This window comes from Eimeria necatrix, genomic scaffold (assembly GCF_000499385.1).
Source record: "Eimeria necatrix Houghton genomic scaffold, Enh_scaff4, whole genome shotgun sequence".
In the NCBI taxonomy this organism is placed as follows: Eukaryota; Apicomplexa; class Conoidasida; order Eucoccidiorida; family Eimeriidae; genus Eimeria; species Eimeria necatrix.
Genome location: NW_013654790.1, coordinates 68,161 through 87,685, shown reverse-complemented (window position 1 = coordinate 87,685; position 19,525 = coordinate 68,161). Strand labels below are relative to the sequence as shown.

Genomic DNA, 19,525 nt, shown 5'->3' with positions numbered 1-19,525 from the left:
AGGACCAAAAGAAGATCTTTTAATACAACGCATCTGCGTGCATATCAGTATCTATGCCTATTCCATTTTTTGAATAGTGAATGTACCTGCGGCGCTGTTGAACTGCTTTTCCATTTTGTCTCCTTTGTTTTGTTCCGATCCCGTGAAGGTGAAAATGGGGAGACAGAATATGGGTAGGAGCTGGGCCGCTGAGATTTATGTAATGACATAAGGGGTGACAGACACCAGAAATAACTGCTAGGGGAGAAGACAGACACAGACGAAGACAGACTGAGATTCACAAGATGAATTGAGGCAGATGGAGGAAAACACAGAGACTTGCTTAGAGACGAGACAGAAAGACGCAGAATAAAATAGGGGGAAGAGGCACAGAAACAAAGGCAACGCGAGACGCAGACGAATAAGAGCAAACAGAGATGCAAACAAGCACACACGCACAAGCCTGCATATACTTTGACTTCTTGTCTCACTCTTTCTTGAAAAGGTCCTCGGACGATGCATGACGGCACGCATGAACTGCTGTAACAGTACTGAGCGTACACTCGCCTCACCGTACATAATTGTTGATGTAAACCCTGATTTTCACAAGAGTTAGTTCATAGGATTATGTCAAAGTGCAAGTATGCGATAGCCAACGGAAAGTGAATACAACGATTTTTCATGTGGCTCACTGCAAAGGGCTCGGAGGGACCGCACTGACTTATTGATGCAGACAGTGCAGCTTGTATCAGTCAAACCAGGCGGTGACTGTCGGTAGCAATGAGCCTGCAGCGCGAGACCCTGGTTTTGATGGGCATTCCTTCGTATGAGGTCTTTTCCTGTGGTAACTGATAGCTCAGGTAACTACGCATAGTCAGTCATAATTGAGGACGCGTCTGAGGCGGAATAGCTGGGGCAGCTGTCAAATTGTTGCCTAAGACATATATGTGGATAAATTCCCTTGGTCTTCGTACTATTTTCAATGTAAAAAATATGAGTGAGTAAACGGCACCTACTGGAACGGTTGCTCTACCTCTGGGCTCCTTTCCAGTCTGTACAGCTCTGTAAGAATTAGCGATGAGTAAATAGGGACGACTGAGCCAGCGTTACTCTTTTTTGTTTCCATTTTACTTTTCATTATCATTTTTTCACGGTTTTTAGCGTAGGTGACTGTTTTGGCCCTCAGCCTCGCCGCAGCCGCCGTGTCTTCTGATTGGGCGTCAGCATGGGAGCTTTGTCGCGACCATAATCTTGGGGGTGTTCAGGCAGTTGTTCCCTGAAATATGCCCTCTAAATACATTTCATAACACGCTTTGCCCTCAAGTCTATAATCATTTTCCCCATGCTACTGGTTATCGCGAAGGATGGAAGAACAACGCCTCTTCAGCTCCGGCAGCAGATGGTCGATCGACGGCCACGGCGCGTCGCCTCTCCCTCTTTCTTCCTTTCGCGGGGAAACAATAGAAGCGGAGGTTAGTTTTCGCATCATCGTCTCAATAGACTTTCATTTATCGTCCTCGTGCCCCTAAAACCGAAGGAGAGTTCCCCTTCGGACCACATGCTGTTAGGCGTAACAGCAAACATGGTTCGTGCCCGGCAGAAGCATTTTCGGCTACCGAATGCAGTTAAACACTGAATGCCTCGAAAAATTCTGTTTATCACTGATATAGAAAACTCGAGATCTATGTCACCAGCGTAGAGCCTGCTCACAGTTGAGGCGTCATCGAAAATGCCCTGCATGCCAATACACACGCATTCGTACTAACCATTGCTGTCACAGTAAACTATTGTTCGATGGCCAGAAGTCATTATCGAGCTTTAACTGCTTCCCTAGACAAGGACTTCGGCTCCTCTGTTGCCAGCTGTGCGTTTTATGGCCGTTTAAGCTCATCATTAAAAACGATTGATCGGCGGGAATGTGCAGATTTAGATTGTGCTTGACTACACATTGCCTCATAGGCCCTAACTGTCATTTTTGTGTCCTTACAAAGCAATTCTTCGTAGCCTGCGCACTAGATGAGTAGCACTGGGCCTATGAACAAAACTTTGCATAAGCAGCGTGCTGGTGTGGTGTTCCTGCTACTCAGCCTCCAATCATTCTTGAGCGTCGGAGCACAATTGAGACAGGTGCAGAGCGCCGCGTCTCCCAGCTATCTACTTCGCAGGGGGGAACCAATGGGCCATTGGGCACGAAGCACTTCGATGTGGACTCCCTGGTTCGTTCCGGGGGTTCTGCACACCGCTCAGGTGTATCGGGAGCTGCGACCCCTGCGCCTCCTTTCCCCTTGAAGTGTTCAGACACCACAGAGGCTCCAGCGCCTGTGTTTAGGGGTGATACCTTCGCCTGCACCACAGAAGATTTTCTCACCAGCGACACCACCTATGTGGCACAGCTGCGAGAAGAGCTATGGCAGGCCCTGGCCGCTCATGTGGCCGCCAGGACCCTGCAGAAGGTAGACGCTGCTCTTGATTGCCTTGAGGAGGTGCGTCGAAACCTTTTTTGTTCTTTTCTAGATTTGGCTGGACTAAATTGTAGCCCAAACTGTGGCTGAAGGTAAACAAACTGCTGGGGTACCCAAGAGCAGATCAAAGGATACGGCTACAAGAAATAGCATGGCCCAATTTTAAGAAGTGAATGGAGAATAAACATCTTTATCTCTCCTTTTTTGTGAGAAAGCTTAAGCGCGGGGCGTAATTTGTCAAGTTGATACACATTAATTGCACATCTTTAAATATCCTACTTGCACTCAGTTTATGCGGACTTATCATGTGGATGGCTAGCCACGTAGCACCTTGATGCAGATAAAATCTTTGCGCGTGCCAAATCGTTTTCCCTTTGGCTCCGCCATATTGTGTTTAAATGCTAAAAGTCCTAGGATGTTGGGCGTAAGGTCTAGGGTTTTGGGCGCAGGCTCCAGGGTGGGGCTGAAGGCTGCATCTGTTCGCAGATAGAGTGGTTTTGGGGTAAAGAATGCGTGGAGGAGGTTCACAGCGTCCGGTCAAGTCTCAAGGACGGCAAATTTGACTGCGCGAGCTCCACGATAAGTCGTGTGGTTGGATCCATGTCTTCTGTTACAGGCAAGGTTCTCATACCTCACTCGAACTAATTAGACTGAACGGTGTAATTAGTTGACTGCTTAAACCCATCAAGCCAACTTCTTTCAGCTTTTCACTCTGCAGCCCTTCTTTATCGCGCACCTGTGCAGAATGCAGCGCACTTTTGCTCTGCGTTCCAGCGTCCCCACGCTTCCGTCCATTTCCATGTTGAAGCCCTATGGATGTTTACACTGGACACATTGTCCACTCGCGGAATTTCGCACGCATAAGTGTTCATTTTTATCTATCCATTTGCTAATGAACCAACTTCGTTTTGATTCACGCGGCACTGATAAAACGAGAGGATCCGTTACACTGTGGCTTTCGTGGCCAGCGGTATTTATTGTGGCTCTCACTGCTGCCGATATTTTTGTCTGTCCTATACTAGCCAGTAGGATGGAACGGGCGTTTGTTTGTGTGTTTGCGTGGTTGCTCATACTTTTTTGTTACGTACAGGCAGCATGAGCGGCCGTCAACATGTGTTTTACGTGTTGGTGGTGGTGCCTCCCTGCACCTATTTGAAGACCGACCACCGGTTAAACTTGGCCTCTGAGCTGCGGCGCATCTCGAGCACTGAATCAATAGAGGGAGATTTAGCTTACCGCATAGTTGAGGTGGACACCATACGGCGGGCGCTGTTGGCTGTGATCGTCAATCCAGAAATCTTGGCCGTCTGCATTCAAGACAATGTGCCCGTAGAGCACTCGACGGCGCGTTCTTTGTCAGGGCTCGAGGGCTTTGTGCGAGGAATAGACCGGTTTGTAGAGGGACCCATAGGTAAAATGAAGCTGGGAGCACCTGTAATCCCCACGCTGGTGCGCAGCCTGCACCAGTGCCGCCGCGCGTTGGATATCTACTGTGTATGCACGGGCCTGGGCTTGGCCTCTCTCGAACACGTCGACCACCTCGTCAAACGCGCGTTTCTGCCGAATGATGACCACTCGGACCTGCACGAAGCCATCCTTGAAGGGGTTCGAAGCAAGATGCGCTGTCCATTCTTTGAGGCGTTGAGGCACTACGCCGAGCGCCCCATCGGCGTTTTCCATGCCCTGGCAGTTTCTCGCGGAAATTCCGTACGCAGAAGCAAGTGGATTCAATTTTTGATCGACTTTTATGGCACTGCTTTATTCAAGGCGGAGAGTTCAGCCACCTGCGGTGGCCTTGATTCACTATTAGATCCCCACGGATCCCTCCTAGAGGCGCAGACGCTAGCTGCCCGAGCCTTCGATGCAAGCTACGCGTTCTTCGTGACTAACGGAACATCTACGTCTAACAAGATAGTTGTGCAAGTGAGACACATGATAATTCAAGCAATGGCTTGTAACTACAAACTCACGTATTTACGGCTCCCGCAGCATTTGCTTCCCTCTTCAGCCTACTGCTTTGTGTCGGTCTGGTGCAGGCGCTGACGCGGCCTAATGATGTGGTGCTGATAGACCGTGACTGTCACAAGAGCCATCACTACGCTTTAGTGCTTGCCGGAGCTCGGCCCTGTTACTTGGATGCGTATCCGCTCCATGAGTACTCCATGTATGGTGGAGTTACTCTGACTGATATTAAGAAGACTTTGCTTGGCTACCGCAGCGCTGGTCGACTGAATGATGTGCGGTTGCTGGTTATCACAAACTGTACCTTTGATGGCATCGTTTACAACGTGAAGAGGCTCATGGAAGAATGTCTTGCCATAAAACCAGATCTTGTCTTCCTCTTTGATGAGGCCTGGTTCGCCTACGCCGGATTTCATCCCATCCTCAAGACTCGAACTGCCATGCACTGCGCTAATGAGCTCAGGAGAGAAGTCAGGAATCACCTTTCTGATACAAAAGAATGCCTAGATTCTAAGAATCAAGGTTTAGTGCTTGCATGTATTTACACGGGCATTCAAAGTTCAACCCTTTTCCTTACACGCAGCAGTCAAAAGTGATGCTTTGTCCCGGGCAGTACTTTGCCGAGCACATTTTTGCTTGTGTGTTGACCTGCATGCTATTCGTCTACTCTCTTCTTCGTTTATCGTAAGCCCTTCAAGCTTTCATTGCTGCCTCCGTGTTGTTCTTGATATTTCCATGGTTGTCTGATCATGAGCAATTCGCTGCTTTCATAGTTGTCTGATCATGTGAGATTCGCTGCCATTTTCCACTCAGTTTATACTCACGTTTATTCCCTGTTGCGTTTTTCCTTCCCAGTTGATGGAGAGGAAGTACCACCATCTGCACACGGCGTTGCTGAACACGTTGAAGGTATCCTCACTGGAAGAGGCAAGCGCTGCGTCGCTTTTGTCTCATCGTTTGTACCCAAATCCACATAAAGTGAAAGTCCGCGTCTACGCGACTCAGTCAACTCACAAGTCGTTGACCTCTCTGCGCCAGGGTTCGATGGTGCTTGTGAATGATGACCTATTCGAGTCCCACGTGCACACATCCTTCAAGGAGAGCTATTACACTCATATGTCCACATCACCAAATTATCAAATATTAGCAACACTAGATGTAGGACGGTCTCAAATGGAATTGGAGGGATACGGGCTTGTAGAAAGGCAACTGGAGGCCGCGTTCCTTATTCGGAACGCACTCGGCAAGGACCCGTTCGTATCCAAGTACTTCAAAGTGAGATGCTGATACGGTTCCGGCGCCGAATTCGGCCTTTGAGAGTTGATGACACTGAGAGTGATGGACTTCATGTAACGAGTTGAGGAGCAGAAAATGAGCTTTGCGTTGAAACTTGAATAACCAGAGATGGAAAGTTGCTGCTGCTCTCCACAGATCCTAGGACCGCATGACATGATCCCTGCCAGCCTCCGCCAGTGTTCAGTTCAAGAAAATTGCCTAAATGGTTTAATTGACGAGCAAATGAATGTTCAGACGTTGGAGGAAGTTTGGCTTTCCGACGATGAGTTCGTCTTGGACCCAACCCGTATTACACTTTACACAGGGTAAGAGGCAGATGCACCAGTACTAATGATCATTTTGATGAAAAATGATAAACGGATGACAGAGCGATTTCAATGGAAGGATCAGCATTCTACTATTATTAGTTCTAGTTGCGTACTCGGGTTATCTTTCGTACAAACTGCCTTGCTTATATTCCTTCGTTGCTCATTTCAACTCCCGGGTCGCTGACCGGGTATGTATGGCTTTTGTTTTGCAGGAAATCTGGCCTGGATGGGGATACCTTCAAGGTGAAATGGCTGATGGATAAGTACGGAATTCAAATAAACAAAACGTCAAGAAACAGTGTGTTGTTCATGACCAACATCGGCACCACCAGATCATCCTGTGTTTTTCTGAGAAGCTGTATTCGACACTGTGCACAGGTAACACGCCGGCGGTAATAATTTTTCACTTTCCGATGTTGGGAAACTCATTTATAGCATTAGTGAAGCATTTCGATTCAAGATGACTGTGTACTTTACCTCATCATCGCGGGCAGCGCTGCTGTGCACCTGTTACACCGTACCTAAGCAAGTCACAGGCATGCCATGCTATTTTTGCTCGAGCTTGCACAGAAAACTAATGTTAGTGCTAGTATCAAGACGTCTGCGTTTCTCAGGAGCTCGAAATGCGGCGGCTCTTAAGCAGCCGCCGCGAGCTGGAGGAGTTGGAACAACAAATTGACTGGATTGTTCACGACTGCCCGGCGCTTCCCAACTTTTCTGGCTTTCATCCCGCATTTTCTCAGGTTCCTTTGCAGCCCATGAGTACCAAAATTGGAAGCAGTGACAAGCAACGCGGGGATGGTACCCCTGTGGAGAGCCCGAGGAGCGTTGATCATGGATCCAGCGACAGCAGCAGCACACACTGTGAAGCTTGCATAAGAGACGGAGATGTGCGGGAGCCCTTCTATTTAAGTTACGACGAGGAAAACGTCGAGTATTACAGCCTGAAGGAAGCCATAGAATTGATCAGAAATGGTAGAATTCTCGTCGGCAGCACCTTCATCATCCCGTACCCACCTGGTTTTCCTATATCCGTCCCGGGACAAGTGCGTAGCACCTCTTTAAAGTTCACCTGCTCACCTACTCACGTATTACTATAAAATCAGAACAAGGGATGAGTTGCTGACGTTCCGTTGCATTTCACGCTAGTGCTTCACATATGTAGAGCTCAATTTTTCTTGCGAAACTCTAGCCAGTGCAGAATTGATAACTTCAGCTGTGCTCTCTTGTTGCGTCTGTCATTACAGATCCTGTCGGAGGCGATAGTTGAGTTCATGATCAAAATTGACGTAAAGGAGATCCATGGCTTCGACCCCAAGTTGGGCCTCAGATGCTTCAAAGAGTCGCTACTTGAAAATCTCATGGAAGCCCGTGAAGTCCACGAGCCAACTTTGAGAACGGAATCGCCACAACAGCGCAGCGAAAACAAATATTATGGCAACTAAGGACAACCGGCAAGAATAAAGGGCGGTGAAGAATAATTTCTTGTGACTACAAGTCTCCTATAGGGCTTATAGTCACCTACAAGGAAGGGTGGCAGTACATGACACGGACAGCACTTGACCCAGTCACGAACTCCGTTGACTTAATCACATATTCAACAAACATACAATGGAGCGCAAAATCAACAAGAACAGCTAAGGATAATGAATTAACATCTAAATACAGCAGAGCTACATGCCTAGGGAAAAAAAGGACAAAATCGACAATCAGGCAAATAAGTCGATGCTGCTTGTGGTGCGCCTCGCTAATTTCGGTGCATCTTATTCGCAAGTGCGTATCAAGTGGCAGACAGCACCAGCACTAAAGCAGTTTTTCTTTCTCACCTTGTCTCCATGCTTATTCGGTCTCTGTATAAACTATACACAAGGAAAAAGCTTGTGCAAGCAGGGCTTCTCACGTACGTGTATGAGGTAGAGAACACACGGCAACTATTTTGCGGGAACAGCGGCGGAGCAGCTCCAGTTAAGCCAAAGAGAGCTGCCGCTTGTAGTCGCATTGCTGCTGCGTATTACAGGTCTGTAGGGTTCTTGCGTTTTACCTGTGAAGAGGCGTTCATTGTCTTTTTCCTTATCTTCATTTGTTAGCCCCTAACCAAATGTTTACCGATATGGATTGGACGAAATATTCTTTGCAAGTAGACAAGCTCAGATTGGGGAATATATATATATATATACATATATATATAGATATACATATAGATATCTATATATATATGCTAAGGGGAAATGCCTAAGCAAGCATTCTGCATCTGGACGAATACATTTACAGGAAAAGTAACATGCAGGCGGGTGTATAGACCTCCAATTGTTCCCCTATTTTTTATGGAGCAGGCTGTAGAACACGTACTAGCAAAGATGTACAGAAATTTTGATGTCTCACGTATCTACGCACATACGTGGAACATGTTTTCTTGATGGAAGCAAAAACGCCGAAGGCCAGCACTATTTCACGTTAAATCTCTATAGTCAAGGTTTACTGCATTCACATTTAGCGCCTCGGTTATGTACATATAGTGATAAAATCGCACTGCGCCGCCCTCATGCGACTTCTGTAGCTGGCCCAAAAGACGAAAGCAGTAGCTGCGTGCGCTAGATCAACGTGAAAACGAAGCTTCAGTCCGCACAAGGGAGTCAAATGAGTAAGCATGCAACAAAACACCCAACACCTTTTTGTAGTTGAACACGGAGTAACTACGGAGCATATCAGACAAGTGCGCGCGCTTGAGGTTGCCGGGCTGGAAATATAGACTGTACATAACTAAGGCCTACAAACGAACCTAATTCGTGCCATTTGATGTCACAAATCTTGCAACGCTCACACTTTTCAAGTGCCTGCCAGAGGAGTCATTGTCGTGGCTATTTTATGTGCCGGACGGTTAGAAGGCGTTGTTAGAGCTTCACTTGTTACAATTTTACACACCTTCAAGCAGCGAAAAGTCTTATTTTGCCTACAGAACTTGCAAAGTGTGCATACACAGTACCCTTGATAAACTAATACACTCATGGATGGCTTGCTTCACCTGCATCGTAATCCGACATTGCAATGTTCCACCTTCCCCGTTCCCGTTCCTCTCCTCCATTACCTTTCAGCCCAGCAGAAAAATGAAGAGAAGCTGCACCTCACTTGCCTCGCCTTCACGCGTTCTTGCTCCATGCCAAGTTTCAAACGCCAGGAGAGCGCGGTCCTCTTACCAACGCGACCGTGAGGCAACTAAGCCTGCGGCACAGCTCCCCTCGCAAGCCTCTGCTGCTGATATCCTTTTTTCTGAGTCGTCCAGCTCACCTCGCTTACCTGCTTTGATTGGGTGCAATGCTCTTTAAGTGGTGGAGAAGAACAAAATGAGTGCCATGCCGCAGCAGCATCTACGATGCATTTGGCGCAGGAGAGGTGGGAGTGGTGAGACTGGGAACATCGTTGACCCCGCAAAAGGCAACTTCGCAGACGTCTTGATATGCCCACTAATTCTAATTTGCGATGCTGTAGTTGTTTGCTGCCAGTCACAGGCGCGAAAGTTGAAGCCAGATGCAACAACTGCTCCGAATCCTACTACGCCTGACTTGCTACACAGAGGTGACGCTAAAGCAGCATCTACCATCCATCCGGCGCAGCAGAGTGGGGCATGGCGAGATACGAAAATCGTGGAACCGGCCAACTAGTTGTTTGCTGGCCGTCATAGGCACGAGAGCTGAAGTCAGCTCTAGCAACTGCTGTGAACCCGAACCGTGACGATGACACAGGTGTGAATGCTATGAAACTTCGTCAAGCGCTAAGCTGCTTTCTCTTTTGTGGCCTTGTAGCAGGCGGAACAACTGCTTGGCATAATTGCGCCATTAGAGCGAGTACAATCTTCCTTGATTACTTTCGCTGCTGCACTGTCTTTTTAAATTGTACTAATGAGTAGCGGCCTTTCCACTTGCCAGGTGCTTCTGGGATGTAAATAGGAACTAAATGCGATCAAAGTGACTCTCCCACAGCATCTCCAACCGTTCCAAATACGAGCCGCAGCATAAATACGACATTTTCGCTGTCTTTGGCCTCCAGTTCACATCTGCATCTACTCGAGCATTCCAGCTGGATCTACCAGCTTCTTTTCCATTGTGACTGTTACTCTATAAGAATAAAGAAGCCATACAAATTTAATCAATGCGGAGTTCATTCCCTTCGTTTTTTTGCCTGCCTCAAAAGGTGCGCATCTGACGGGCGTTTGGCGTTGGGCTTTCGTGTGACCGACGGGGCAGTGGCGGAGCTTCCCGTCTTTTCTTTTATCATTTCCTTCGTTTTCTCTTTCTTCTTCCTCAACAGTTCTGCCTGAAGCCCACAGGAAATACAGAACTGCAACTGTTTGAAGTGAAGAACCTGACAAGCATCCTGCTTGCAAGTCACCCCAAGAAAGCGAGCAGGGACTGACTCTGAGCTAACGTGAGAATGAACAAATTCGGACGCAAAAAAGACGTTACTTGCCCTGCGCTTCCTCATATCTTGATTTTTCCTTTTTATTTTTTCTGCTCGGTTCTTCGATTTGCCGCCTCTGAGTAAGCACAGCAAGTACTGAAGACCAATTGCTCTGTGAAGACGACGCTTGAACCTATGAAGCGTTTTTCTTACAATGAAATGCCGCCTCTCTAACGATGCGCGGAATAAAAGCGTCCATCCTTTTGCTTAAAACTAGTATATATTGTAATGTAGGTGTTATGCACAAAGGGCACACCCGCCAGCCGTTAGCTCCACTCTGATTTTCCGATCGCTAAGGGTTCTTCCGTCATAATTCAGTGCGATCTGCATGCACAAATAAACAAAAGAATACGAAAAATACATTCCACAGGAACGCCACTGCAATAACCTGAGAAAAGCACGAGCGGCTGTGGACCGACTTTGCTTTTTCGCAAAATACAGGTCACGGAAGGCTTCCTACGTATTCCGGGTGTGCTGCTACTGCATACTTGCAATGCTTCTTTATTTGTGAACTCCACGAATCCGCAGCCCTTTGACGCCCCTGTGTCCTTTTCCGTCAGCAAGCGAACGTCTTTTATGAAAAGTTCTATATATGCAAATGCGGAGTGCAGCAGCAGACGTCAAAAATAAACAAAATGGCCGCAACAAAAGAAATGACGAAGCGCACAATGGAAAGCATTGACGCAGCAGTTAATTATCGCTTGGATCGCCTTCAAGAAACAAAAAAACGCCAATCGCGCTAATATATTGAAAAAAAAAGACACTCTTGGCACTATATCCGCTACACTAGTGCACTGCTTCTACAGAAAATGAACAGCACAGCAATGCAGCTTCAAGTCGTTGAAGAAATTTCGGAAAGAAACAAGCACAACTTACGCAATTTACGCCCAAAGAAGTCCTTCACTTCCTGTGCAGAAACTGAAAGCGGCAAATTGCCGACAAAAAGGATCAGAGGAACTTTCTGCACATAACGGCAGAAACCAATGGCAGAACAAACATTAAGACACAACAGAACAATTAGCATTGCATGTGGAGCAAAGAACACAGAAACGATGCAAGTACACAGCAGCAATAAGCTCCAAAACAATAGTACAAAGTTAAGAGGAGAGTGGGCAAGGAGACAGGTAGCGCGGCTCCAAACAATCATAGAAGCAGTTATGCGAAAAGAAACAAAGCTAGAGATATTGAAGAAACGGGAAGCAAGTCACAGGCATGGGATGCACTTCGACACATTCGTGGCAATATACATATTTTTACATACACACGTACCTAACCGGCGCATGTCTGTTCATACGAGCACGCGTTGCAATATGCATACAGCAGTGAGCATCTGAAACACATCTGTGCGAATTTCTTCCTAAAGCACGGAAAAGAAAAAGGCTAAGGCGAGATAAAGCACATACGGAAGTCTTGTCGTTGGCATCTGAGGAGCGCTCGGATTCCTTCTCTGTCCGACGCAACTTCTTCCCCTGTAATTGATCCTGCTGAGAGTCCCGCAATTGCTGTGTGTTTTGCACCTTTTGCTGCTCTGACTGCTGCTGCTTCCTTCCCTTTTTAGTTTTTCTTTGCTGCTGCTGCGCCCGCAGCGCTGTCTTTAACAGCTGTAAAGAGCGCTTCATCTGTTCAAAGAATCTTCAATGATACTGCTGCGATTGCTGCTACTAGTAAGTAAATTCTGCTACTGCTGCTCTTCCCGTTTCCGCAGACTCCGCCGTAGCTGCTAACCCAGGAAGGCTTGATGCTCTGGATGTCCTCCTTATTTGCTGCAGTAGGAGCAGCAGCTGTTGATGCCGCGCCGATGGGTTCCTGCTTCTACTGTCTAATCATGCGCTGGATCCCTACAGCATGATTTGCCACAACCATCTTATTACAACTGCTGCGGCGTTTGCTTTAAACATGTAGCTAAGAGATGACAAAAAAGGACAACGACACTGTAAATTTGACCAGTCTCGGCACTGCGCGCTCCTGCTGCTGTTGCAGCAAATGCCGCACGATTTGATGAAAGCGAACAACTAAGATATGACGAAAAATAATAACACCATAAATTGAGAAAAACACAATGCGCTGATGTTGCTGCTACTATGCTGCATCGACGATGTAACACGAGTAGCAGCATTGGGGCTGTAGCCCCCCAGAGCCGCAGCTGCTGCTCTTTAGTCTTAGCCGCATCTAGTTCTTTGTTTTTAGACATTCCTTTGTTCCTCTTTTCCATATGCACGCCGAATATAGAGTACAGCATTTGGACCGGTAGCTGCTGCTGCAGCAGCAGCAACGGCATGACCCTTAGATGAGCGTTAATTTGCTGTACGAGAAGATGGAAGATTCTGTAACTTCTATCACTGATCTTACCAAAGATGCAGCGCCAACAACACGGGTATCAGCAACACCTTCAGTGGACGCTGCAGCAACTGCTGATGCGAATGCGACAGAGATAACAGAAGTAGTGAGAGCCGAAGCAGCCCTTGGCGAGGTCACAGAGGAAGGAGGCTTCGCAGCAGTGGCCACTAAGGAGGCAGTTGCTGCTTACTTGTGTCCAGATGAAGCAGCCGAGAATATTCGGCAGCTGTGCGGACTTGCTGCAGGCGTTGCTGATGACGATGCGGACAAGGGGACAGTATCAACAGCATCAGCGAAACAGATACAAGAAACAGCACTGACTGCTCTGCTGCTACACCTTCATTCGAAGCGAGTTTCCTTCCCTGAAGTGCTCAGCTACACCGAAACATGCATTGTCGCAGCGACTAAAGCAGCAACCACAAGTGTAGCATCGGCAACAACTGATTGTACCAACTACGTCAAGGCAGCACAAACTCGGAAAGCCGCAGCGGCTCTACCGGCACAGATCCTACAGCGCATGCCGGAGTTGCCTCTTCGTAGTAAGAGTAGCAGCAGTAGCAAGGGCAGCAGCTACACTGATGGCAGCAGCGGCTGCCGCATCGACAAGAGCGACGGAAGTACAAATGACAGCAGCAGTGGCGACGGCGAAAGGCTGTCGGAAGACGATGCTTTGTGGCAGCTGCTGCTGCAGTGCAGCGACAGATATATGACGGATTGGCAGGGAACAGAGGGGGGCGCTTCTTGTTGCCTCGCTGTTGCGCGCTCATCGCCAGAACTCTTGCAGTTGCTGCTTCCCCCACCAAAAGGCACCAGCAGCGACTGCAACAGCAATGACAGTAGCAGCAATAACAGCAGAAAGTACTGGACGGAAGACTGCACCGTGGGGTTGTTCATGCTGCGCTCTTTGCTGCACCAGGTGCACACGCCTTCGTTTGCTCAGAGCACACGGCAGCTGCTACTGCAGCTGCTGCTGCTGCTACTGCAAGAGTGCGCTAAGGCAGTGCAGCAGGAGATGCGGAGAGAAGCTCTGGTTCTTGAGATCAGCAGACAGCTAGAGGGAGAACGGGACCCGCGATGCCTGTTGCTCCTGTTTGCTATTGTGAAGGAGCTAGGGCGTACATACAGCTCGCTCATGAGGGAGAGTGAGCTTGAAGCTTCAGTTGATCTGATTATGTCCTATTTTCCGGTCTCGTTTTCACCGCCACCTAATGCTGTCGCCTGTGTCACAGGTCAGTTCTGGCTTGCAGTGCTCGGTGCTGCCGTTGGGTGCTATTGCTGTTGCAGCAGCTGGCTGGACTAGCTGCTTCTGGGTTTCGGTGCGCGCCTCTGCAATGTAGGACGCTGCAGCACCTTCTCTCTAAGCTGTTTAATCCGGGGATCGAATCTTCCTGTTCTTCTTTCACCGTTCTCTAGGTGTCTCCTCTTCCCTTTGTATTTGTTTTCTTGTCTGCGTATCCGTCGTTTTTTGTTCTTCCCATCCGTTTGCGTTCGCCCCCTTTGCTTTTTGCGAACCTGCAGAGTCAGCCCTAACTGAAGCGTTTGCTGGTGCTGCTTCTGCCTCGCGCCTGTACGGGCCTCTGGTACTGGCGCTTGCTGTTGACCTTGTGCCCTCTCTTATAGAGGACTGCAGCAGCAGCAGCAGCAATGCTGGGAAGGGAGACGGAAACCCTTTGGAAAAAGCGGTCACCTCCCTTGCTATGTGCCTTCCCTATTATGAGCCCTCTGCTGCTGCTGACGCTGCGCTGCAGCTCGGGCCGCTGCTGCTGCAGCAGCAACAGCAGCAGCTAGACGACTTGCTGCCCCTTGAAACTGTCGACTTGTTTGGCTTGCTTCTTCGACGAGGGCAGGAAGGATCAGAGCAGCAGAAACAGCAACAGCAGGAGCAGCAACCGGATGGGAAGGAGCCCAATGATAGCTTATCTTTCAAGCAGGCGGAGGATTTACTGCTTCCCCTTGCTGCACCACTGCTAGAGTTACAGCAAATAACCACTCCAACAAGTAGGCTCATGCTGCAGTTGCTTATGGAAGCTGCTGCTGCAGGTCCTGTCAGCTGTTTGTGCTGCTTAAAGGTTGCAGCGCTGCCGCTGCTTGAGCATGTGCTCCAAACGGCAGGCATTTCAATTCAGCAGCGGAAACAGCATCAAAAAGAGGCTTTAGGGGACACTGCTGCCTGTATGAGCAACGACAGCTCCAGCAGCAACAGCAGCGAAGGGAGCGAAGACGCTTTTGCTGTGCTCTGTCGTCTTCCATGGTTCTCGGCAGCAGCGCTAGACTCTAGCAGCAGCAGCAACAGGGACAGCAACAGCTGCAGCAGCACGTGTATGAGCGTTGACGAAAAGATGCAGGTGCAAGGTGGCTTGCTACTGATGTCTCAGTTGCTGGGTGCCGCACAAGGAAGCGGCTGCATGCATGCAGCAGCGGCAGTACCCGAGCTTAGGCAGCAACTTCAGAACTTACTTCAGCAGCTGCTGCAGGATTTGCTGCAGCTGCTATTGGTGAGGGGCCATGAACTAGCCTGGGAAGTTCCGGATGCGCAGCTGCTGCTCTTCCGGCTTGTGGGAATCGTGGCCTCAAGCGAACCAGTTGGGGCAACAGCGGCAGCAGCAGCAGCGTATCTGTTGTCTGCTGTAGCTGGATTCGTAAGTTTGCCTCCTGCGGCAGCAGCAGCTTCTGATGCTGAAACTTCGGACGGAGGAGGGAGGAGCAGCCCGAAGCAACATGTGCACCAGCGGGAAACTGTACTACAGCAGCAATTGGTGCGGGCTACTGTTGCCTTTCACCGCAGACTAAATGCGGACTGCAACAGCAAGGGCATTGCTGCAGCCCTGAGCAGCGAACCTTCCAGTACTGCTGCTACTGCTCTTGCTGGTAGCGCAGAGAACGCAGCGGCGACGGGGGTTGGCGGCAGCGCCTACGCGGCGTGCGTGCGATCGCTTCAGCAGATTTTCCTATCTACTGGTTGCATGCAGCAGCATCAGGAGGCAAGGCTGCTATTGAGAGTTGCTGCAGAGGGGGTTGGAGCTGCGTGCGCAGCAGCACTCGAGAGCATCAACAAAGGCAGCGTCGACGTGGAGGCTGAGCAGAAGGACCAGCAGCAACCACCTATTTGCAGGTTGCTGCCAGCAGCTGCGGCAGCTGAGGTGTCGATTGCTTGCAGCTGTGTCCTCGTAGGGCGATGGAACACAAATGAGCAGCAGCGCGAGGAGCAACAGGATGAGGAGCAGCAAAAGGTGCAAAAACAGCCAGGAGCTCTGGGTATAGCTCTCCCCAGAAACCTGCTGCAGAGACTGTGCGACACCCTGTCCAATGCGGGGAAGTCCCTGAAACAGCTGCAGCACGAAGAGCAGGAGCAGAATCAGCAGGAAAAGCTGCAGTTGCAGCTCCTAAATGCTGAAGCAGCAGAAAAGCTCCGCCTTTTGGCATCAGCAGCAGACGGAACGGCAAGCGCGTTGTGCATATACAGCACAATTTTGCAGCAGCAGAAACCGCGAAAGAGGCACCACATGAAGCAGCGAAGGCAGCAGCAACAGCAGGAGCAAGCGCACGAGGAGCAGCAGCCAGCGACGCTGAACCCGGCTTCCTCTCTTCTGTTGCTCCTTGGCAATAAAGAGCTCACTGGGCTGCTAAGAGAGGTCGCAGTTGCGTATGTACAGCAGCATTTGAATCAGAAGCGATTGCAGCAGCAGCAGCAACTGCGACAGCAACTGCAACAGCAGCAGCTGCAACAGCAGCAACTGCAGCAACAAGCGCAGACACTATCATCGATCGTTTCATCTTTGCGATTGCTTGTTAAGAAGCTGCTGCAGTTGCTTCCACCTGTGGAACGAATTGCCTTCTCTCAGCAGTTATTGCATGAAAGTCTTGAAGAGGATGCACTGTTTCTTTTTCTACCTGCAGCCGTTCAAGTTGCAGTTTCTGCTGCTGTGCCAGAGGCCGACAGCAGCACTTGCTGCTGCACAAAGAAGAGTGCCAAAAATTGTAGCTGCAGCAGCTGCGTGCCACAGGTGCTGCTGCAGCGGTGCATTGCGATTTGCTGCAGCTCACTTCCGCAGAGCCAGCAGCAGAAGATACTGCCGTTGCTGCCAGCAGCAGCAGCTACAGCGGCAGCAAAGGACAGAAGCCACGTACTGCAGCGAGATGGCTTGGAAGTTTTGCAGATGCTGCTGCGCTACCTTCCAGCAGAGAGCAAACGCCATGCACTTGTGCTGTTGCAGCAGACGGAGGCAGCGTTGCTTCACAGTTGCTGCTGCAGTTGCTGCAGCAGCTGTAGCTGCTCAGATGCTCGTGGGTCTTCAGGCGAGGCTTCTGATTTCGATGCCATTGCGGCTGCACAACTTGCTGCTCGTGCTACAGGCTTGCTGCAGGGAGCTGCACTCGCTGGTCTCTGGGCTGGTCGCGGTGACAGCAGGGGTAACAACAAATTTGGCTGTGACCAACCTGAAGAATTGTTAGAGACGATGCTACTGCAGGCCTTCGCACCGCGTTCACATGGGCGCAGCAGCAGCAAGTGTGGGAGCAGCAGCAACAGTGACATCAACAACAGAAGCAGCAACAATGGCAGTAACAGCAACAGAAGCAGCAACGGAAGCAGCAACAACAGTGTGTGCGGCTGCGCTGCGCAGTTCGCTGCAGCTCGGGCTGTCGGGCTGTTGCTACCAGACGTGTTGCTGCAATCGGCCCTAGCCCAACAGCCAGGAGACAACAGCAGCAATCAGTGCAGCTCCGGAAATGACAGCATCAGTGACGGCAGCAGCAACGGCTGCAGGCCCCTTTTCCCCATTTTACCTGAAGGGAGGCCGTGGCTCACGGAGCTTGACGAGCTTGAACTTGAGGAACAGGAACAGCAAGAGCAGCAGCAAGAGAGTGAGCAAGAGCAGAAGCAGCAAGATCATGAAGAGCAGCGCGAGCAGCCTCAGGAACATCAGCAAGAAGGCCACCACAAGGTTGAGAGGGAGCTGCACCTGCAGCGCATGGCAGCAGCGCGCGTTTGTCTTGAGGCCTTGCACCCGCGTTGCACCGCTGCTGCGGCTTCGACAGTTGCTGCTGCTCTGTCGTCTGCTTCTTCCAGAGCAGCAGCAATAGAGGAAACAAAGGACCGCTGGGGCCCTCCCCTTGGGGACCTCCATTTGCTATATTCAGTTCCTGTGGACGAGGGCAAGGAGAAACAACAAGAGCAGCAGGAAAAAATCGCTGCTCTGCTGCCGCTGCTGAGCTGCCTTACAGCTGCCTGTGTTTCTTCTATCAGTGACACCAGCAACAACGGCGACAGCACCACGACTGTGGAGCATCTGGCGCAAGCGGAGCCTCACTTTACTTCCGTAGGGCCCCTGAGCCTGGTAGAGTTGGTGGTGGGTTGGGGCTGCTGCTATATTGTGCAGCAGCAGCACCTGCTGTCCACGTACTCGTTGCGCATGCAGCAGATGTCAGCAGGCAACGCTGCTGCTGCTGCTGCTCTTGCCGCGTCTGCCGGCTTCCCGGTAGAGGTGCCGTCCTTCCAAAAGAACAGCCAGCAGCAGCAAGCAGCATACTGTGCTGCTTTGGCAGCAACAGCAGAAACTGTGCAACAGCAACTTCAAGACCAGGAGCAGCAGCAGGCGCAGCAGCAAGCTGCCGGTGCAGCTGCAGCTGAGTTCGCTCTCTTGGAGGCGTTTTCTGCCTCTTGGTTGTTATTGTTATTGCTGCTTCTACAACAACAGCGGCAAACTCAAACAAGTCAGCAAAAGAGCGAGATGCGCCACCACGCCTCGACAACACCCGGCTGTTTTTCGGGCTCTTTCTTGCTGCTGCTGCTGCATGCACTGCTGCTTCTGGCTCTCTGTGAGAAACGGCCGCTGCTGCGGTTGCTGGCACTGGATGCCCTCAGACTTGCCGCCCTGCAGCAAACGGACACACAGAAAATGCAGCAAGCAGCACCTCACGTGAGCTCTGAATCCTAAGCCCCAATCCCAAAGATCTATGCCTTAGACCCTTGGATCCTGAGGCGGAAAAGTCGGTTTTTGCAAAGTACGATATTGCTGAGCATCTTACAAACACTGATTGTTTTGCTTTTGTTGCTGTTACTGCAGGTGCTGCTGCTGCTTCAGGAGGCACTGTGTGACGAGCGTGCAATAGTTAGGACCGCTGCCGGGGCGTGCGTGGGTGCTTGGACAGCCCGCTGCCAGTCGCAGCGTTGAATTCCAGGAGCCTGAGCATACCGATCATGCTGCTGCGAGAATTGCTGTTCTTGCTGCTTCAAGGCTTGTTGGCGGCGACAACAACGGCGCCGCAACAGCCGTGTCAGTTGAGTTCACATTGTTGTTACGCCATCAAGACGCGGCTCTCAGGGGATGAGAGTTGCTATCGCAGCTGGTGTTACTGCAGCAGCTGTGACGGTGGCACCAGCAGCAGCCGCTGCTACTGTTGCTGCTGTGAATGGCTTATTTGCAGTTGCACCTTGCTGCTACCTTTGCAGCGGCAGAAAACGAATGCCTGCCGCTAGCACGTTCTGTTTGACCTTAGGGCTGCGCCAAAGGAGTCCACCAAGGCATCGAATGCATTGAACTGCTACTTAGATTTGTCTGTAGTTAAATGTGACTAGTCGTGATTGTTTGTGACTGGTTGTGGCTGTCCGTAACAAGCTGCTTGTTTGTGACCAGCTTTAGCGAGCCACCGCTGCCGGTGAATAGCTTTGACTAGATCATACTAGTTGATGCTACGTAATTTGGTACATTGCCTCGGTCTTCGCCA

General features: G+C 50.1%; 4 protein-coding genes across 4 annotated transcripts; 3 read left to right on the top strand and 1 right to left on the bottom strand.

The window, feature by feature from the left end:
• Window positions 1–1,343: 1,343 nt before the first annotated feature.
• On the top strand, window positions 1,344–7,452 carry ENH_00058770 (lysine decarboxylase, putative; the record flags this gene model as incomplete). The annotated part of the gene is made up of 10 exons (XM_013583614.1): window positions 1,344–1,451; window positions 2,067–2,462; window positions 2,928–3,057; window positions 3,532–4,364; window positions 4,478–4,873; window positions 5,259–5,678; window positions 5,835–6,004; window positions 6,220–6,385; window positions 6,622–7,053; window positions 7,255–7,452. The coding sequence occupies 10 exons, from the start codon at window positions 1,344–1,346 to the stop codon at window positions 7,450–7,452; spliced, it is 3,249 nt and encodes a 1,082-aa protein (XP_013439068.1).
• Window positions 7,453–9,011: 1,559 nt separating this feature from the next.
• Window positions 9,012–9,666, top strand: ENH_00058760 (hypothetical protein; the record flags this gene model as incomplete). The annotated part of the gene is made up of 2 exons (XM_013583613.1): window positions 9,012–9,211; window positions 9,393–9,666. The coding sequence occupies 2 exons, from the start codon at window positions 9,012–9,014 to the stop codon at window positions 9,664–9,666; spliced, it is 474 nt and encodes a 157-aa protein (XP_013439067.1).
• Window positions 9,667–10,064: 398 nt separating this feature from the next.
• On the bottom strand, window positions 10,065–12,081 carry ENH_00058750 (RNA-binding protein, putative; the record flags this gene model as incomplete). The annotated part of the gene is made up of 6 exons (XM_013583612.1): window positions 10,065–10,318; window positions 10,472–10,536; window positions 10,719–10,786; window positions 10,951–11,048; window positions 11,339–11,423; window positions 11,866–12,081. The coding sequence occupies 6 exons, from the start codon at window positions 12,079–12,081 to the stop codon at window positions 10,065–10,067; spliced, it is 786 nt and encodes a 261-aa protein (XP_013439066.1).
• Window positions 12,082–12,776: 695 nt separating this feature from the next.
• On the top strand, window positions 12,777–19,129 carry ENH_00058740 (hypothetical protein, conserved; the record flags this gene model as incomplete). Its single annotated transcript, XM_013583611.1, has 3 exons — window positions 12,777–14,028; window positions 14,318–18,717; window positions 18,950–19,129. 3 exons carry the CDS (start codon window positions 12,777–12,779, stop codon window positions 19,127–19,129), a joined length of 5,832 nt encoding a protein of 1,943 aa, XP_013439065.1.
• Between the last annotated feature and the right edge of the window lie 396 nt (window positions 19,130–19,525).